General features: G+C 39.0%; 2 protein-coding genes across 2 annotated transcripts in view; one reads left to right on the forward strand and one right to left on the reverse strand.

Annotated features, from left to right (window-relative positions):
* Positions 1–19,016, reverse strand: part of vwa11 (von Willebrand factor A domain containing 11) — a 31,770-nt gene extending 12,754 nt beyond the window's left edge. Inside the window, exon 1 of the mRNA XM_008407907.3 lies at positions 18,226–19,016. The gene's annotated coding sequence lies outside the window, so the exon portion shown is untranslated. The remainder of the gene's footprint in view (positions 1–18,225) is intronic.
* Positions 1,398–16,540, forward strand: LOC103464092 (prostaglandin D2 receptor 2-like). Its single transcript, XM_008407927.2, has 2 exons — positions 1,398–1,609; positions 12,522–16,540. The coding sequence occupies exons 1-2, from the start codon at positions 1,542–1,544 to the stop codon at positions 13,891–13,893; spliced, it is 1,440 nt and encodes a 479-aa protein (XP_008406149.1). The 5' UTR covers positions 1,398–1,541; the 3' UTR covers positions 13,894–16,540.
* Positions 19,017–19,078: the final 62 nt, after the last annotated feature.

Genomic DNA, 19,078 nt, shown 5'->3' on the forward strand with positions numbered 1-19,078 from the left:
CTACGTATCTTGATGCATAGTGTGTTCAAACAGACTTTGCTCCCATTTGTCTGATTTCACAGAATGAAAGAGGATTTAAATTGACTTTCATTTAATTGATGAGAGTCTTTTTGTTGCCTTTAGAAGCTTTCAGGGTTGGACATGCTGTTGTGCTTTGGATCATTTTTCTGCTCTATAACTCAAATCCATTTAAGATAAACTCTCAATGTAATGACTTGTAATTCCTTTTCAAAAATGTCTTATACAAAGCAGAATTCAGTGTTTTTTTCCCATGGATGTCATTTTTTATCTGTGTCTTGTTATGGAATGGTAAACACTGACCTTAAATGAGGCAATTGAGGCCTACTCTTATGTTGTTCTGGGGTTTTCTCATTCTGAATAAGTCACTGATAGACTGTTTGAGTAAATAATACTCCTGGGAAAGTTCCCCACTGTATTTTATTTGTGGATAATACGTGGATAATGATGTTGTTATCATTATCAACATCATTATGTTGATAATGATGTGGAATTATTAAAGCAGTAGAAATTTGTTTATAACACATTCCCGACTGAAAGATGCAAATTACTTTGTTTTATTTATTCTGCATATCTGGCAGTAATTCGCCAGGGGCGTTAACTTGCCAGTGAACTGGAACACAACTTTCCCATCATAGGGTTAGCAACAATCAATTCATGATTTAACAAGGAGGGTAAATAGCTCTGCACATAGCTAGTTATGATCGCTTTATCTACTCAACATAACAAGTTGTTTGTATCCACTAAGGTTACATTTGTTTTATGGTAAAATGTGTTTGCTATTCTTGAACAAAAACAGAAAATAACATGTCTGTGAAATGTCATATACTTTTTTACAGTATTATATGATAGAGCAGATACATAGACAACTACAAATTACAAAGGGGAATTTTTGTAGTCAAAAATGAAAACCATGTCACTTTTAAAGCAATTATAAAGAATTTTAATATCAAATTGAAATGTAATAAAAGGCAAAAGGTTTCTTTACTACTACACAAACACTGTTATATCCAAGTATTTAGGAAATACTTGGATTTCTCAATTTTTGTAGGTAAACTTTCTGTACAGCTACAGAAAGTTTAGTCAAAACTTTACATTGTCACAGCCATGCTTTTTTTTGCAGAATAATAATAAAGGAAAATGTACTTTTCCGTAACTGACCTATGAAAAACAAACTGGAGCAGAGTATCCTAACAACAAAAATACAATCGTATGGTGAGTCACATTCACACAAGCCCTGTCTTGTTGAGAGACTCTATGATGTCAGACTGACAGAAAACCAGTGCAGATACTATATTTCAGTATTTCCCCCTTTTAGCAGTTTTGCATGAGCTTTTTGGTTTGTTTGCATTTCTCCTCACCAGTTGCTGCCTGCATTAAAATTTCAGTGTAATTTGCATCTGTGCCGTTCAGCTTCTGTTGGGAGGAGCCAGCCGAGGTATGTGCATCTGTGTGAATCAGAGGGTGGGCGTCTCCAGCACAGGAGGGCAGCAGAAAAGCAATAGAATTGGAGAAATGAGTGTATGCGGGCGACAAAAAGAAGAAGCACGGGAGAGGATTTAATGCTTTATGCTCCCGTCTTACAAGCGAGGTGAGTATTGAACTTATAAAGATTAGTTTATCTTATAGAATGAGATGCTAAGCTGTTAATTTAGTATAATAACAATAGATTGATGAATATAATAATGTAGCATCATGTGCTCCTGCTGGAATTCTCTGTTGATAAAGATTTCTATGACATTCTGTTCATATAATACACTTTAAGCTATTATGGTTTGGAGTACTTTTTAACAGACATTTTAGATGGGTATCACCTTTAAATTACATGAACATTATACAATCAGTCAGTTCAGCTAATATATAAAAACCTTTTCATGTGAGCTTGTTTAAATTAGACTGAATACCAAAATAAATCATCTTTTAATATATTGACACTTGTTAACTGGTAAAAAATTGTTCCAGTTTTACAGTCAGTGTAGAGGTTCTATTGTGTGGAACTTTGTGACTGTGAGGAATCCAAAATATTACTTTCATAAATCTTGTCAATAGTTATTTGTCCATATTATGTATTGGAAATCAAGAAAGTGAGTGTGAGAGGTATTTTATTTCAAATGTTCTACTGTTCAAGACATTTAAACTCAATTAGTCAGTCTGCTCTTACTGGACGTCTGACGAATGTTTGCTCAAGTCTTTTCGTGTGCTGACTTGGAATAATAATTTATATCTACGTCTCCTCCAGTCGGCAGGATGTGACTAAGTGTGAGACTTTGGTGGTGAGGAATATTTCAAACCATGAAACACTAAAGCTTTCATGTTCAAACTTTAATTGGAAAAGTATAACAGAGGAGTTGATCAGTGCTGTCCTTTAAATGTACTGTTATCCCAAAATTATGCATGCATGTAGTCACTAATAAATTGGTTCACAGCAGGAAATGACAAGCGTCTTTCAAATGATAACAAAACAATGCAAATGAGCATAATTTTTAAAAAAGCAGCTGTTTTTATTGACATTTTGTTGAATACTTTTAAAATGCTTTTATACCCTTGACAATAATCATTGTAATATCTGAACTGGCATTACACCAATCAAACGTGTTGTATCACCGTTGATTAAACATTAATTTATTGTATTTTGAAGCAAGAAAACAACAAATAGTCCTTATGGTGCTGGGTAAAATAAAACATTTAAATAGAGCCTTAAACACTCACTGTTGTTCTCACGTGTTTCTTAACAGGTAAATGTAAATTAGTAACTCAATAACTACTAATTATTGAGTTACTAATTTACATTAGTAAAATTAGTAACTAATTTTACTAATTAGTTCCCTACATTAGCATGGACTTCTAAGTGTGCTAGAAGTCCATGCTAATGTAGGGAAAGTTGAGTGTAATCCCTGAGTGTGTAGTGGTTAACAGTGGTGGGAAGTAACGAAGTACAAGTACAACGAAGTACAAGTACTTCATTACTGTACTTAAGTACAATTTTCGTGTATCTGTACTTTACTTAAGTAGATTTAATAATGGATACTTTCCACTTTTACTCCACTACATTTTACAGTAAGTATCTGTACTTTCTACTTCACTACATTTCTACAAAACTGTTGCGTTACTCGTTACATCCAAGTTTCGTTGCTCTTTTTTTCCGTTAAAATGTGAAGTTCAGGGACGTAAGGTGGCGCCGTAAAATCCGAGCAATATCGTAACTTACGTGTCTGTTGTCACCCATCGCCTCCACCTTTACTCGCACGCGAAGCTCCAGACATGCGCAGTGGTTTCCTCTGAGCGAGTCTAATCATCAGTAATATAATAGCGCTACATAAATTGATATGGCTACATGTAAAACCAGCAGCGCTTCGCTTTTACAGACGGTGGGGACTTCGTCCAACTTTTAGCGTCACTTGGAAGGAAAGCTTAAAGAAAGCTAAGATCTGTGGACGTGATGCTAGCAAAGCTAGCTGTACTGACGTAGACACACATGTTGCATCTGCGATGAAAAAAAGTTGTCATTCATGCCCTGAATTATTGTGTGGAGGTGTTGACTGAGGTGTTGCAAATATGGGACAACGCTGGTACAATCAGGAACGATCCGATTCTTCTGGACGGATCTTTACTGATTGCATTTATTTAAGCTCTTAAGTATTTAATAACTAGTTTTTTTATGGGAATGTGGATCTTTCAGATCAATTTGAGAAGCAATTTTGATAAGAAAAAGTTAATTTTTTGTGTCACGTAGCGCGGGGTGCTGGTCTTGACTTGGTCTTGGGTCGGTGACCTTGACTACAACTCTGCTACTGGCTCCTTGGTTGCCTGTCCTCTCCCACCCACCTTCTTTCCATCCACTTTCTGTTGGATTTCTTTAAAAATAAAAGCCACTAGTAGCAAAAAAAAAAAGTGAAGTTTATATTATGTTAGGACAGGAGACAAGATGTTTCTATCCCTGAAAGTATGATGCATAGAATCACATAGTAAGTAATCACATACTGTAAACATAATAAAAACATGCTTTATCTGTGGCATTGTTCATTAAAATGGCACATTTCTAATGTATTAAAATTAAATACGATCGGGACACTTAATGATATTAGCTATTAGGTAATCCATTCAGCAAGCATACTTTTACTTAAGTATAAATGCTAATGTGGTAGTTTTATTTTTACTTGAGTACATTTTTGTCTGTGTATTTGTACTTTTACTTAAGTACATTTTTTGAGTACTTTCTCCACCACTGGTTAAAATAAACTTGAGGGTTATTCTCACCTCAAGTAAATTAGCACACGGGAGACGCAGTCTGTTACTCCAATTTCTCTCAGCTTATGAGAAACTGCAGAGCAACTGGCAGCTCAGAGTTCCCATGCACCACATACCGGTGAAACACCGTTACTGCACCCATCATCTTTAACCCCTGTTAACAAGTAAAATATTATTATTATTATTATTATTATTATTATTATTATTATTATTATTATTATTATTATTATTATTATCATCATAACCCCATAAACATTTAAATGCTCCTTTTTTTACTTTTTTTTCACACACCAGTGGGCATCACAAGAGGTTTGTTTGACTCATAGACCGGCCCAGGTCATGTTGTGGTTCCCCTGACATTTGCTCTATGCCTGTTAGGAGATGGAACCCAAATAACAAATAAAAATGGGTGGGCGGTAAGTGGAGGGGCCAATGGTTCCCTGGCCCCTCCTGTTAAGCTGCGCAAATCACTGCCAGTTCAGACTTGCGGGAATAATGCATTTAGTGGCCACAGATTAATTTTTTTTTCAGAGCGCATGCTCACTGCGTGCTATTTTTACCCTTAGCAACAGTTGCCATGCTGCTGACAATGATGTCATCAGCATGACATCAAATGATGTATGTGTCATGAGGCCCTTCTGAGGATGACTTTATGATGTCATAGAGTCCATGACATCACCAACTGATCAGTTAATTCTCTGATCAGTTACCACAAATCAGTTAACAAGTCAGTCAACTCGAGATTCATTTGGACGTTTTAGCTCAGCACAATAAAGATGAACGACGAAAGCCCACAGAGAGAAATGGATGTGAAACCTAAGGTTTCTTTTTGGACGAAAGTGAAAAAGACATTGTCCAGCAAAGTTCATCCTGGTCAAAGAAGCCCAGATTACAAAAAGAGAAACTTTCTCAGTGAACTTTTGTGGGAAGTGATTGAAAAGGCTGCAGATGGACCAACTCTGCATCTTGTCCGACAAGTCTTTGAGGAACAACATAGCAAAATTTTGATCTTACTTTTGAGAAAAACTGGAGATATAAATGTGAATGTACTCTCTGAGGTTTCAGAAGAGCTTGGTGAAAGGATTTTCCAGAGTCTTGCAAGAGATGCATTCCACTTTGCCAGTGGACTGCATTTAATCGCACTACTGGAACACCCAGAAGGACACCAAGTCATCGTGGAAAAATTCAAAAAGCACCTGGAGAATCCTCTTCCTCCAAAGAAAATGTTAGCATCTACCAAAAGAAAGATCCGAAAGACTTTTTTTCCAACTGAAGACTTGTACGCAGATGAAAACTGCCTGAGTGAAGATTATACTCAGGAAACCATGGACCCTGAACAATTTTTGAGGGACGCAAACAGGATGGGATTCAGACATGGAACAGAAGAAGAAAGGAGAGTTATGGTTCAAAATATTCTTTGGAGATTGATTTACAAGTCCAGTTACAGATCTAGCTATGGGCATTACAAAAGGAAGGACACCGAACCGGTCCAGAGAAAGCTTGCTCCAAAAATATGGAAAGAAGTCAAGGATATAGATTTTGTCTTTTATGACAAAATGGAAAAAAAAGCCTGCCGAGACATCCTGCAACTTCTCTGGGGCAATGAAGACGCAGTTAGAGAACTGCTCTTCAAAATGATCAAAAGCAACAACCCACTAGTGATTTACAAGGTTGTGGAATGCTTTAAAAGAACCCTAGCACGACCACGAAAAATCAATCTCAAAGACACCTTTCTTCAAAAGGCATGGGGCCTCATCAAAAAGGCTGCGGGTTGTGGAGACAATCCAGACGAAGAAGAGAGGCAAGAGCCCACCAAGAGTGGATCAAATGTGTTTAGTCCACACTTAGCTGGGCCTCTAAATTTGGTCAGCTCAGAGGTTGGTACTGACTTGGAGGAGTCAGGGCCCGCCTCAGAGTTAGGACCCATCTCCGAGTCAGGACCCATCTCCGAGTCAGGACCCGTCCCCGAGTCAGGACCCGTCTCCGAGTCTGGATCCGCCTCAGAGTCTGGACCCGCCTCAGCGTTAGGACCCGCCTCAGCGTCAGGACCCGCCTCAGAGTCAGGACCCGTCCCCGAGTCAGGAACCGTCTCCGAGTCAGGATCTGCCTCAGCGTCAGGACCCGCCTCAGCGTCAGGACCCGCCTCAGCGTCAGGACCAGCCTCAGTGTCAGGACCTGCCTCAGAGTCAGGGCCTGTCACCGAGTCAGGACAGAACTCTGAGACGGGACCGACCTCTGAGACGGGACCTGCCTCTGAGATGGGACCTGCCTCTGAGATGGGAACTGCCTCTGAGATGGGACCCGTCTCCGAGATGGGACCCGTCCCCGAGTCAGGACCCGTCTCCGAGTCAGGATCTGCCTCAGAGTCAGGACCCGCCTCAGCGTCAGGACCCGCCTCAGCGTCGGGACCCGCCTCAGCGTCGGGACCGACCTCTGAGATGGGACCGACCTCTGAGACGGGACCGGCCTCTGAGACGGGACCTGCCTCTGAGACGGGACCTGCCTCTGAGTCGGGACCCGTCCCCGAGACGGGACCGACCTCTGAGACGGGACCGGCCTCTGAGACGGGACCGGCCTCTGAGACGGGACCGGCCTCAGCGTCAGGACCCGCCTCAGCGTCGGGACCGACCTCTGAGATGGGACCGGCCTCTGAGACGGGACCGGCCTCTGAGACAGGACCTGCCTCTGAGACGGGACCTGCCTCTGAGTCGGGACCCGTCCCCGAGACGGGACCGACCTCTGAGACGGGACCTGCCTCAGAGTCGGGACCTGCCTCAGAGTTATGACCTGTCTCTGAGTCAGGACCTGTCTCCGACTCACGACAGACCTCTGAGTCCTCATGCCTAATCTCACCAACGTAGTGACACCTTGTCAGAAGTGTCAAAACTGTTCCTCAGCAGAACTTCGCTACTTACCAGAGCGGATGATTATGGCCTTAAAGATTGCTTGCAAGTTTTCAATCTGAGAATACCGGAAACCTTTAGTCATCCATTGTTACAGTGAGAGCAAGACAGGTAGATTGACCCGAAGAATCAGAATTGGAGGCCGAGGGAACGATGGCCCACTGGGAGGCTAGAAGGGGTTCGAAGAAGGAGAGAAGGTGGGGGGCTGACGTATCGTTAGAGAGGTGGGGGGCGGGGGAAGCAAAGGATTGAACGAAGGAGAGACATTGAGGGGGGGCTAGTGTACCATGAGAGGAACACTAGCCCACCGTCAATGTAGAGATAGATGTGAGGGGTCAAAGAGGGTGGGGCCGGTCTAGCGTACCGTTGAGTGCTGGGGAGGTGGACGGACAGCAAATTGCAAGAAGGGGGAGGAGGTTTGGCTGTAGAAGGAGGGGGCAAAGGAGAGACATTGGGGGGGCTAGTGTACCATGAAGGTACACTAGCCCCCACTCAATGTAGAGATAGATGTGAGGGGTCAAAGAGGGTGGGGCCGGTCTAGCGTACCGTTGAGTGCTGGGGGGGCAGATGAACGGCAAATTGCAAGAAGGGGAGGAGGTTTGGCTGTAGAAGGAGGGGGCGAAGGAGAGACATTGGGGGGGTTAGTGTACCATGAAGTTACACTAGCCCCCCCTCAATGTAGAGGTAGATGTGAGGGGGCGAAAAGGGTGGGGCCAGTCTAGCGAACCATTAAGTGCTGGGGGGGCAGACGGACGGCAAATTGCACGAAGGGGGAGGAGGTCTGGCTATATGTAGAAAGAGGGGGGCGAAGCAGAGACATTCGGGGGGCTAGTGTACCATGAGAGGTACTCTAGCCCCCCTCAATGTAGAGGTAGATGTGGGGGGTTAAAAAGGGTGGGGCCAGTCTAGCGAACCATTAAGTGCTGGGGGGGGGCAGACGGACTGCGAATTGCAAGAAGGGGGAGGAGGTCTGGCTGTATGTAGAAAGAGGGGGGCGAAGGAGAGACATTCGGGGGGCTAGTGTACCAGGAGAGGTACACTAGTCCCCCCTCAATGTAGAGGTATATGTGAGGGGTCAAAGAGGGTGGGGCCGGTCTAGCGTACCGTTGAGTGCTGGGTGGGGGGGGGGCGGCCGGACAGCGAATTGCAAGAAGGGGGAGGAGGTCTGGGTGTAGAAGGAGGGGGGTGAAGGAGAGAATTAATCCACCCGATCCACCTATAAATTTTTTTGTTGTTTAGAAAACTAACCTGTAATAACAACAACTCGTTTTCTAAGTTAATCTGAGAAAAAGTCATACAAAAATCTAAAATTAATTTCAATTTAATAAAAAGAGGCAGGCTCACAAATACGCTTATTAAAAATATCTATGATATCTATGAAATATCTATGATCCAGCTTTTAGTTTATGTAGTCAGTCAGTAGATGAGCTCTCACGTTGCCCCATACATGTCAAGCTTTGAGTTTGAGAATATGGGAAATGTCACCTGAAGTGGTGGTGGGCCATAATTTAACAGTTTATGTTAAATTATGGGGAAAAAAACTTAAATTATGGAAACATTCTGCTGAAATTCCATAAAAAACGAGAACGTGTACTGACAGAAATTACCAGGACATTTCCCTGTTTTTTTATGGAAAACTTTGAAATAAAATACTGTTAAATTACGGGAAACTTCTGATGGAAATTCTATAAAAAAACACTGAAAATATCATGGCAGAGAATTACCAGGACATTTTCTGTATTTTTTATTTTTATTTATTTTTTTGAGAATTTCCATCAAAAAAATTTCCATAATTTAACAGTTTTTATGTCAAATTTACCAATATTTCGTTAACCCAAAACTGAAATTCTCTTTTTACTTTGTCTTTTGTGATGCATTCACAAACTTTTTTTTTTAAAAAACCTTGGACATTTCCAAATACTTTTGTCCTCCAAACCATTGAAGTCTGTATTCTATACCATATGTTAATTATAGTGTAAAATATATTAAAGTTAATGTATTTAATATATTCTTAACATAATTTTGAAACAAAATTAAATTCTAAGTCCACAGGAAATGTAGTTGTAGAACACAAAACACTTAGTTTGAAAGTAGCTCATGCAAAGTGATGTAAAAATGAAACCATTCTGCAATCAATTTGCAGACTTTATTTTGCAATTTAAGACCATAAATTGACGTCATCTAGTCTTTATAACTAACCTTTACTATTATATATTAAGAGCTAAACATATTCTTGAGCTTGCTATTGTTTATCTTCTGTACATCACAACTAATTTATTGCATTTTACTATACAAATTTTCAACGTATAAATTAAATGTAAAGCAATTTTGACTCTAGTCTTTGAAGTCAAATAAACAGTTTTGTTAAGTTATTTCTATAAGATGGAACATAAAAAATTGCTTTTGAACATGAAAATCATAGTTGTAAACAGGATCAACATACTTCAAAATAAATGCAGAAAGTCTACCATTATTTTTATGAGATACAGGTATAAATATTTTGTTAAAATCAAATGCTACATAAACCCAGCCGGTAACACTTTATTTGAAGGCAGGTGAATAAGACTGACATGACACCGTCATAAACATCTGTCATGGACATGAATAAGTCTTCATAAATATTTATGACTGTTGTCATAAAGCGTCATTCAGTAAATCATGACACTTTTAATACAAAGTTGACATTATTGAAAATGTCTTTGTTTTGACAACTTGACATTAATCTAGACAAAATGATTAATGATTGATTAATAGTATTCAGCAGGTTGTTTTCTAATGTATTAAAATTAAATATGATCGGGACACTTAATGATATTAGCGATTAGGTAATCCATTCAGCAAGCACTTTTACTTTTAATACTTAAGTATTTTTAAAAGCCAGTACTTTTTTACTTTTACTTAAGTACAAATGCTAATGTGGTAGTTTTACTTTTACTTGAGTACATTTGTGTCTGTGTATTTGTACTTTTACTTAAGTACATTTTTTGAGTACTTTCTCCACCACTGGTGGCTAAATGTTATTTATTTGTTAGTTCCAGTAAACTGGCATCTTAATTAACAGTTACTGGTGATGAGACATAAAAATAGTGCCGCTTTAATTGTTTTTGTGCTAGGAGAAGTGAAAAAAGGCGGAATAATCTGTAATTTTAGCAAAAGTTATTCATTTATTTGGGCAAAGTGGTCATTGTTATTTATATGGAGCAGGCAAATGCAATTCAGCTCGGCGACTGTTGATCAACACTTATTGTTGAGACACTTATTGTTGCTCTCGTGTCTGTCTGTTAACAGTGGTCAACAATGGAGAAGCTCTCAATACCACAATGTGCAACTTTAGGTACAATGAGTTGCTAAAACTTGAACATAAATGTTTGTTCAGCAGCAGTGGCCCATCTGACATTTTGCAAAACAAAATCTTTGAAATTTATAAAAACAACTCTATGGATTAAAAAAGTAAGCAAATTATTAACCAAGAGTAAGTTTTCAAAGAGTAAGTTTTCAAATGTTGTTGTTAGCCAAAGTAAGATTTCAGCTGACTCAGTTCCTTCTGTAGAGAACTGGTGGTTTCATCTTTCCTTCTCTTCCTCATTCAGTTTCTGACCATTTTTAAGAACTTTTTGCTGCAAAAACAGTCACTGATCACGTGTGTGCATCTTTAACTGTGAAAGGCTTTATGTTTTAGTGATAGTTTCAAATTGTAAAGTGCAGGATAAATAGTTCAGTCAAGACAGCACTCAGAGTTTGACTATAACATGTCAGCACCTCTGAGGTGTTAATCCCTTCTGTCCAAGCAGTTTTTCTCAATAGGAATGCGGCTAGACGACATTAACATGCTTAAACACGCTATAAGCGTCAAAAGCACAACCTTTTTTTTCTTGTTTTGCTTCTGTAACTCTTAAGAGATGATAACCCCGGAACAGTTGAAAGATTTTACAGAGATTGCTTCACCTGTCCTGTACAATTAAAGGTAGATTTAAATGTGTTTCACTAGAATTGTGTCACAAAATGGTGAGGAGCAGAGAAAAGGCAGAAGGTAGAGTAAGACTATTAACTTAGAAAAATGAGGAATAAAACTAATTTAAAATCAAAGTGAAAACATAACAATCACAAGGTTTAGGAGACATGCAACACTGTAATATTACAAACTAAGATTAAGCTAAACTGAAGAGTAGACAAAAGGGACAGGTTAGAAACCATTTTGCTTTGAAGAAAGGCAAGTGGCTGAACCTTAACTAATATAAAATGGGTGAAAATACTTATAAACAGGGAACGTGGAAGCACATAAACAATAAAATTAAGCAAAACACATAATCAAAGTGCCAAAGATCAACCCAAAATGTAGTCCAAACACAATTTCTTCATCTGTTAAGACTATTACCAGGAGAAAGGGTCATTGTTTCTGTACAGATGGTAATCAATCCCGTGAGATTGTTGATGGAAACAAGTCAGAACAGAACACTTAAGGTGTCTGCTTTCAATAATATTGTTGTAAAAAATGTTATCTCCTGCAATCTCTGTCAGATTGTTTATTTTAGATCTTTTAATGCTAACCTAATTTCATGCAATAACTTTTATTTTGTTGGGGGGTTTTGTTGACAGTGCACTAGGGTTGTAATTTGTCTATAAAAAGTATAGACTAAGTAATGTATAAAAGTGTTTCACCCAGAAAAAACAACAATAATTAGTCAGTTGTCTTCACAACATATTTTACATGTATTATTTCTTGAATCTAATTGGTTCTTTTTGGTAACGTTAATCCTAAAACAAAATCAGTCAGTTTTGCAATAAATGTGCATATGGCTGTATGAACTATTCATATCGCTTGAATTTTCTCTAATTTTAATATTAATACTACATGCATTAATATATATTACAGACATGCGTCAATATATTTTACAGAGATTTTCTGTGATAGACCGACACAAAGTAGTGCATAATTGTTAAGTGGAAAGAATAATAATTTATGGTTTTCCACTTGTTTAAAATCATAAAATTATCAAAATGAGCAGCTAAGTGCCTCTACAGTGACAGTAAACAGCATCCTGTTATATCTAAACTCAGCTGTTCTTCAAAGGCCTTAGAGTTTTTTGGGGTTTTTTTGAGAATATTAAACAGCATCATGAAGACCCATAAACAAAGCAGGTCAGGGTCAACTTGTGGCGAAATTTAAGAAAAGAGTTACCGGTAGATTATAAAATAAAATCTCAAATTTTGGACTCTTCACAGAGCTCTATTCAAGCCATCATTTGAAAATGAAAAGTGTGCGGCTTAGCTGCAAACCTGGCAGACAACTTTCTAATTATAACACGCACTGATTTTAATTTTTTTATTAATCTGACTTATTTCTCGTTTCAGTCATCTGTTATTCAACATGGCGGTCACCCCCAGTGTCCCTGAGGGTCCGTTATACTGCCCACTGCTGGATCGGATGAGAGAAGACCATTTAAACAACAACACACAGGTCAACCTGGCTGTGGTTTGCATCCATGGCATCTTCTCCGCCGTGGGGATTCTAGAAAATGCCTTAATCATTTGGGTTTTGGGATTTCGCCTCAGGCATCGAACCGTGGCCTCCATTTGGATGCTTAACCTCGCCATGTCTGACTTCCTGGCCACGCTGACTCTTCCGCTCTTCACCTTCTACTTTTATTCCTCCCACAGCTGGGAGCTTGGATACCCACTCTGCATAGTTCAAACTTCCATCTTTTTCTTCAACATGTTTGTTTCAGCCTTCCTGCTGGCAGCCATTTCATTGGACCGTCTGCTTCTAGTTTCCAAGCCAGTGTGGAGTAAGAATCACAGGTCAGTGGCAGGAGCTTGGAAGGTGTGCGCGCTGGGCTGGCTGTGGGCAGCGTTAAATACCCTACCTTACTCAATATTTCGTTCAGTGATTGAGAAGGCTGATAGGAGGAATTTATGCTACCATAATTTTGCTTTGTATTTATCCAGTAAGGATTCATTAGAAATGGACTGTAATGTGAGGCAGGGGGCAACAGCCATCTCCAAGTTCCTGTTAGCTTTCTTCTTCCCTCTAGTGGTCATTGCAGGGAGCTACATCAAAATTGCCCTCAGCCTGAGAAACAGACACAGAAGGAGAAAGCAGAGTACCGGGAGACTGGCTGATACGCTGACTCTGCCTGGCTGTGATGCACATTCAGGAATGGTTAAAACAAATGACGTGACTTCTGGTTCTTCATTTAAGTCCAAATTAAACAACCTGTCTCCCGTCATCTCCAGTCCATCATATCAGAGCCTGTTTTCTCAAAGTTTCACCAAAATGGTGACGTCTGTGATTGCAGCATTTGTACTGTGCTGGGCTCCTTATCACATCTTCTGCATCCTAGAAATGGTAGCCCAGTATAATGAAAAGATCTTCAAATTAGTGCAAGTGGGCCTTCCGGTGTCTGCAACGTTTGCTTTTCTGAATCCAGTTTTGAACCCTGTCCTGTACGTCTTCAGCTGCCCCCACTTCTGCGTGAGAATACGACAGAGTCTGGGAGCAGTGTTTGATGGGCTTGTGGAGGAGGGCGGGGGGTTACTGACGACTCCGGCCAGGAACCTGCAAGCTTACATTAAGCGGAGGAACAGTCGAGATGTGAGCTTTGCACCGCCAGGGTCACCAAAGTCATCAAAATCTTCATCCTATCAGTCTCCTGGTGCAGAACTACCATTGCCTGTACTCTCTAAAGACCTTAGAGACAGTCAAACAGATCAAACAGGGAAATAAGTGGAAAATGGGATGGTGACTAGCTAAAACATCACTCTCTCCTTTGAGATCATACTTTTATCATGTATATCATACTATTCTCATTGTGGTACTAAGGTTGAATCCAATTTTACATTTTGTCTACAAAGGATAAAAAGCTTGCTTAACATTTTTCTTTTTTGTTTGCATGATGGCCTATGTCCTATTACAATTTAGCATAAAAATATCAAACAACCATGCACACACCCATACCTAAGGTAGTTTAACCAGTTAACTTGCATGTTTTTGGACTGCGAGTGAGAAGGGAGAGAACCCGAGCCTGCATTAAGAGAACATGCAAATTCCATCTAGAAAGAGCCCAGACCAGGATTGCAATGCTGCTTACCACTGTTACTTCCAGCCACCAGAGGGCAGGACAGGACAGGACCGATGACATGAATAGCAGTGAAGAGAAAGTAGGATTATGCTCTTCAGGTCCTGTTTTCCAGGATCACTTCAAATCTGAGCTGCTGAACGTCTGACCTGCTCTCTGAGTGATTGCATTTCATCCTACCTGATATAAATTTTTATTAACCATCTCATCACCACCAATGTAGTTATGTGGCTTTTTCACACTGGTGGACACAGAGGCTTTTGTACAATGTAGGTCACAGCATGGGATTATCACAAAGGTAGTTCTAATTTAGATAGAATATTAGAGTGAAGATTCGGAGAATAAACACAAACCGGGATTAGGCCTGGGTCAGCTTCTACGTTCCCATGAGCCATTCCCTTAAAACAAACTGTTGTTCTCTTCCTCCTCTCTGGATTCATATTTCCTTCTATAAATTCATTTTGATATTTGTTGGACTCATAATTACAGTTTAGTGGCTTTTTTTTGGAAATCTGGTCAATATTAATTAAGAGAAAGCTTTCACAATTTTCTTTTTTCTTTAGTTTGATGAGGCTAAGCTGATTTGTCTCAATCTTTAGGTAACATTCACAGTCCACAGGTTGTGTTAGCCAACCTTCACACTTATTGGCTCTCCTGGTGAAAAAAGATTTAAAATAAAAGCATATCTTAATCAATTAGAATTCAACCTTTAATTTAAATATATTTAGTCAGTGGAGAAATCATTAAAAAGTTGGAAACAGCAGGAACCGTGACAAACAAACCTGGGTGAAGACTTGTATTTGGCCACCACATTGACATCACAGAGGACACTAAAATAACAACCTCCAAACTGGCCTTAAAGCAACCAATATGGGCACTGTACATTCTCATTGGTTGTTTGGGAGGCATGTAATAAAAAGTCTCCCCTTTTCTGCCATCAGAAACTTAAACATAAGACCAGATCTGGAGTGAAACAAATTTTAAGAAAAATGTCTAATGCCAGCTGTTGAGTGTAGGGAAAGATCTGTCATGCTGTGGGTCTGTTTCTCATCCAACAGAGGTTTATTGCCAAACCTTGTTATGAAGATTTGGCAATAAAAGGCTATTTTAAATCAAACTTTCATGAAAATCCTTTGGTCTTCTATATTTATCTAAAACAGATGGCCCTTAGGTGTAAAAGTCCCCCTGAATTGAAAGAGATGAGCTGAAGAGAAGAGAGCATATGACACAGCGAGAATCTTCAAAGCTGCCAACAGATGTCGCACTAATGTGCCATTTGTTATTTTCTTTTCCTCTATCACTTTGCAAAAGTGCTCAAAATTAACATGTTGGGATTTCTAAAGCTCCTAGTAAGATCCTAGTGTAAGATTCTGCTGATTTGAACTATTTTTTTCAGGCATTTTGCACATTTTCACCAGAGGCCCCACTAACTGAGAAGGCTGCTGTATGAACCAAGATTCAATCCATAATTTTACATCCAAATCAATGGTCCGAGCATGTATTTGTGTAAAAAAAAAGAGAGAGGTCATGATTGGAGTAACACAGATGGAATAAGACACCTAACTGCATGTCTCAGGCGGATTAGGGAAAGATAATAAAACAGCAGAAGAAAAGTGAGAACGTCTGAATGCAGTAGATGCTTAAACTGATTCAACCAGAGAGAGAAAGAGCGATAGATTATGTAAAGTGCTGTAAAAACAGCTGGTGCAGATGAGATATGAGAAAAGTAGGAAAGAGAGGTTAGGCAGAAGGAGTGTTACTTAAAAGGGGTTTAGAGCTCGGCTGCCGTACTTATAGCTGGCAGATGCTGACAAGAGTATTAGAGCTGAATTACGTGGTCGTTATTTATCTTAATCATCATGTATTTAAGAATACGCTCTTCCACACACACACACACACGCACACGCACACACGCATACATACATTCAAAAGAGAGAAGCGGTATTGTTGGAAGGCATCCGTGAATTAAAATCCTGAGAGGAAGGTTATGATACATTTCCATTTAAGGTCAGAGCTTTCCATACCTGAATATTCACATGCCCCTCTAGGTTTTTTCTCTGAACATAATGAAATTTTACAGCATGAGTCAACTCCACCGTAGAACAAATAAGGATACTGTAATAACAATGCTTTCCTTTCTTTAGATAATGGCTGCAAATGCATTTAGTCATTGTTAATTTATCCTTATTTTATGCAATAGTCCTTATGTCTGTTTGCTTTGAGAAATTGTAAAGCAAAGTCAAATTCCTTGTATGTGCAGATAATTTAGGCCAATAAAGCTGGTTCTGATTGAGATTCACCCCAGTCTGAATTGTTGTAAAGCCTAAGAAACTTGTGAAACTTTGTGAAACTGCCCTGCATTTAACACCATCCATCTTTCTGTTAATTCTGACTTGCTTTCCTGTCTCTGCAGAAGAAAAGCCACATGATGCTGATGCCACCATGTCTCACAGTTGAAATAAAGTAATAAATGTGATGTGTCCTGTTAGTTTCCCATCTCAAATAGCTGACCTTTGTCTGCAGTGTTCATGTCCAGTAACGTTCTTTACAAAACCTCTGAGGCCTTAACAAATCTTCTTTATTTATCCCGAGATGAAATGGTGAACTCCATTTACTGACTGGGTGATTTCAGAAGAGAATTTGTTTTATTTAGGGATTTCAGAATAAAACACACTGAACATACATGGCTGCAAAATTTTTCAGAGCTTAAGTTGCAGAACAAAAACAACGAAAAACATGTCTTTCTACTTCACCGTTACAAAGTACTTTGTTTTGTCTGTCACAAAAATATCCCATTAAAATATATTGAAGTATTTGGTTGTTACATGGCAAAACGTACCACATGCAGTGGGTCTGAAAACATTGGAAGGAGATTGAAGTAGCAGGTGTTTACCCAGTTCTTATTTTGGACATTGCTTTATTTATAATTTAAATATTAATTGTTGCATATTTACTGTTATTTGGTGTTATATCATTACTGAGTGATATTTTAGTGCTAACTTCAAGTTTGATCACTGTTGCACAGTGCAATGCATCTTGAATCTGAACCCAATCTGCAAAAGCAGTCGTTTAAGTTCCAGTGTTCATGTCAAATAAAATCCATAGGTCATCCATGAACCGTCTATCAGGGCTATTTGCTTTATACACTGAGCTTAGGGCAGAAGAAATCCTCTAACCATCTTTGCGCTGAAAAACAAGACTATTTATCATGAAGTATTAAAGCTGACTGACATTTCTTAATAGTTTTCCATTTTTGTGGAGTGAGAGAGACTTTCTGGCGGCACTTTTTAACATTTGGACTGATTTATTGCCCAAGTTCCTGGAGGTTGCACGGTAAAGGTCAGAGTGAAAACAGTTCAAGAAGTTCCTCAGTTGATCTACATTGCAAAAGTGTTGCATTTGTGAACTCAACATTTTCCACAACACGTAGACATGATTTTACATACTTTCAAAACAACACGTCTCTCTTATCCACTGCTGGTCAGTTCTTTTTTTTCTTGTGCTAATTCATAGCATTTTTGCAGGAAGTTCAAATAAAAAGTCAATGTCATCAAGTCATGTGGCAAAACTCGTGTTTGCTGACATTTCAGAGGAACTAACATAATGTAAAGCACACAATGATGCATAGGTATTAATTCAATTCATTAATACATTTGCATTAATTTGCATTAACATGAAATATGTGATATCTTATAAGACGTGTTTTGTAAAGAGGAGAGGTCTAATGCGTCATCTGACACTTGAGATGAAACGGCATGTCCTTAATAATGAAGTCATGAATCGTACAAAAAATTTGTAACAACCATATATCTCCAAGCATAAGTCATTCATACAGGTAAACCCAAAAATTTCTTATCCCTGACAGTGACGATCTACCATCTGATTTTGCCAGAAATATGAATAATTTTAGATTTAAGTGCATATTACTTAAAGAATAATAACTCACAATAAAACTGGAGAGAAGTCAGACTTGTACTCACAATTTTGGTCCGCAACTGAGGGACTGAGTTACAATTTCAGGTCCGTTTTTCCCCAAGTTTCTAAAGTAACCGCAATGTAAATTGAAAAAATTAATTGTGAAGACTCTGAAGTACAAAAGCTCCCTCTCCTTCTTGTGGTTCCTCCTTTATGAACTCTAAAAAGGGAAAGAGCACAGTTTTACATAAGTGGTTTTCCAAACTGCCATGTTTCACAACAAGCAAGAAGAAAAAAATGTTGCTGTTGTGACTTGCTCAGTTTTCAAAAGTGGGTGTTTTGCTTCAAGACTTCCTGCCTCTTTGAATGAAGCACTACAATAAGCCTCTTTCATTTCTTCCACTGTAACAGAAAGTGGAAGTATAAAGATGGAGGGCAGGGACAGTTCCAAACTTGAGGATTTGCAAATGATAAATTAATACATTCACTTGTTTTCAGTTATTAGAACATCAGCTGTGTAGTGATATTTCTCTTTTCAGACATTTACATCTATAAATGTCCCCTCATAAATTAACACAACAGTGCTGTATCCCTTTAAAAAAAAACACACACACACAGAGTCCCATTATTCTAGCTCTCTCCTTAAAAGAAAGCCCGTCTTCATCAGTGCAGGAGCCTTTTTTTTATACCCGAGTCACCATTGGATGCATATTCTGTAGAATGGATGCACTTCTTAAAACATATTTGTTTTAAGAAGTGACTAACTGTTGAACCCAGAGCACTTAAACCCATTATTGGGACATTTGAACAACATAAAGGATTGTTGTTGATACAAATTGAACATGACACATTTAGTAAAGCCCAACTGGAGATAGAACAAGCTATTATTATTGAGTGTAATAAGTTGAATTTACAAAG

This window comes from Poecilia reticulata, chromosome 1 (genome assembly GCF_904066995.2).
Source record: "Poecilia reticulata chromosome 1, P_reticulata-male-v2, whole genome shotgun sequence".
NCBI lineage: Eukaryota > Metazoa > Chordata > Actinopteri > Cyprinodontiformes > Poeciliidae > Poecilia > Poecilia reticulata.

Bases quoted from the DNA above. Each gene is read 5' to 3' on its own strand.
- LOC103464092 (XM_008407927.2), top strand. From the start codon at position 1,542: ATGCGGGCGACAAAAAGAAGAAGCACGGGAGAGGATTTAATGCTTTAT. The intron at 1,610-12,521 runs GTGAGTATTGAA...TTCTCGTTTCAG, and splicing joins GCTCCCGTCTTACAAGCGAG to TCATCTGTTATTCAACATGG.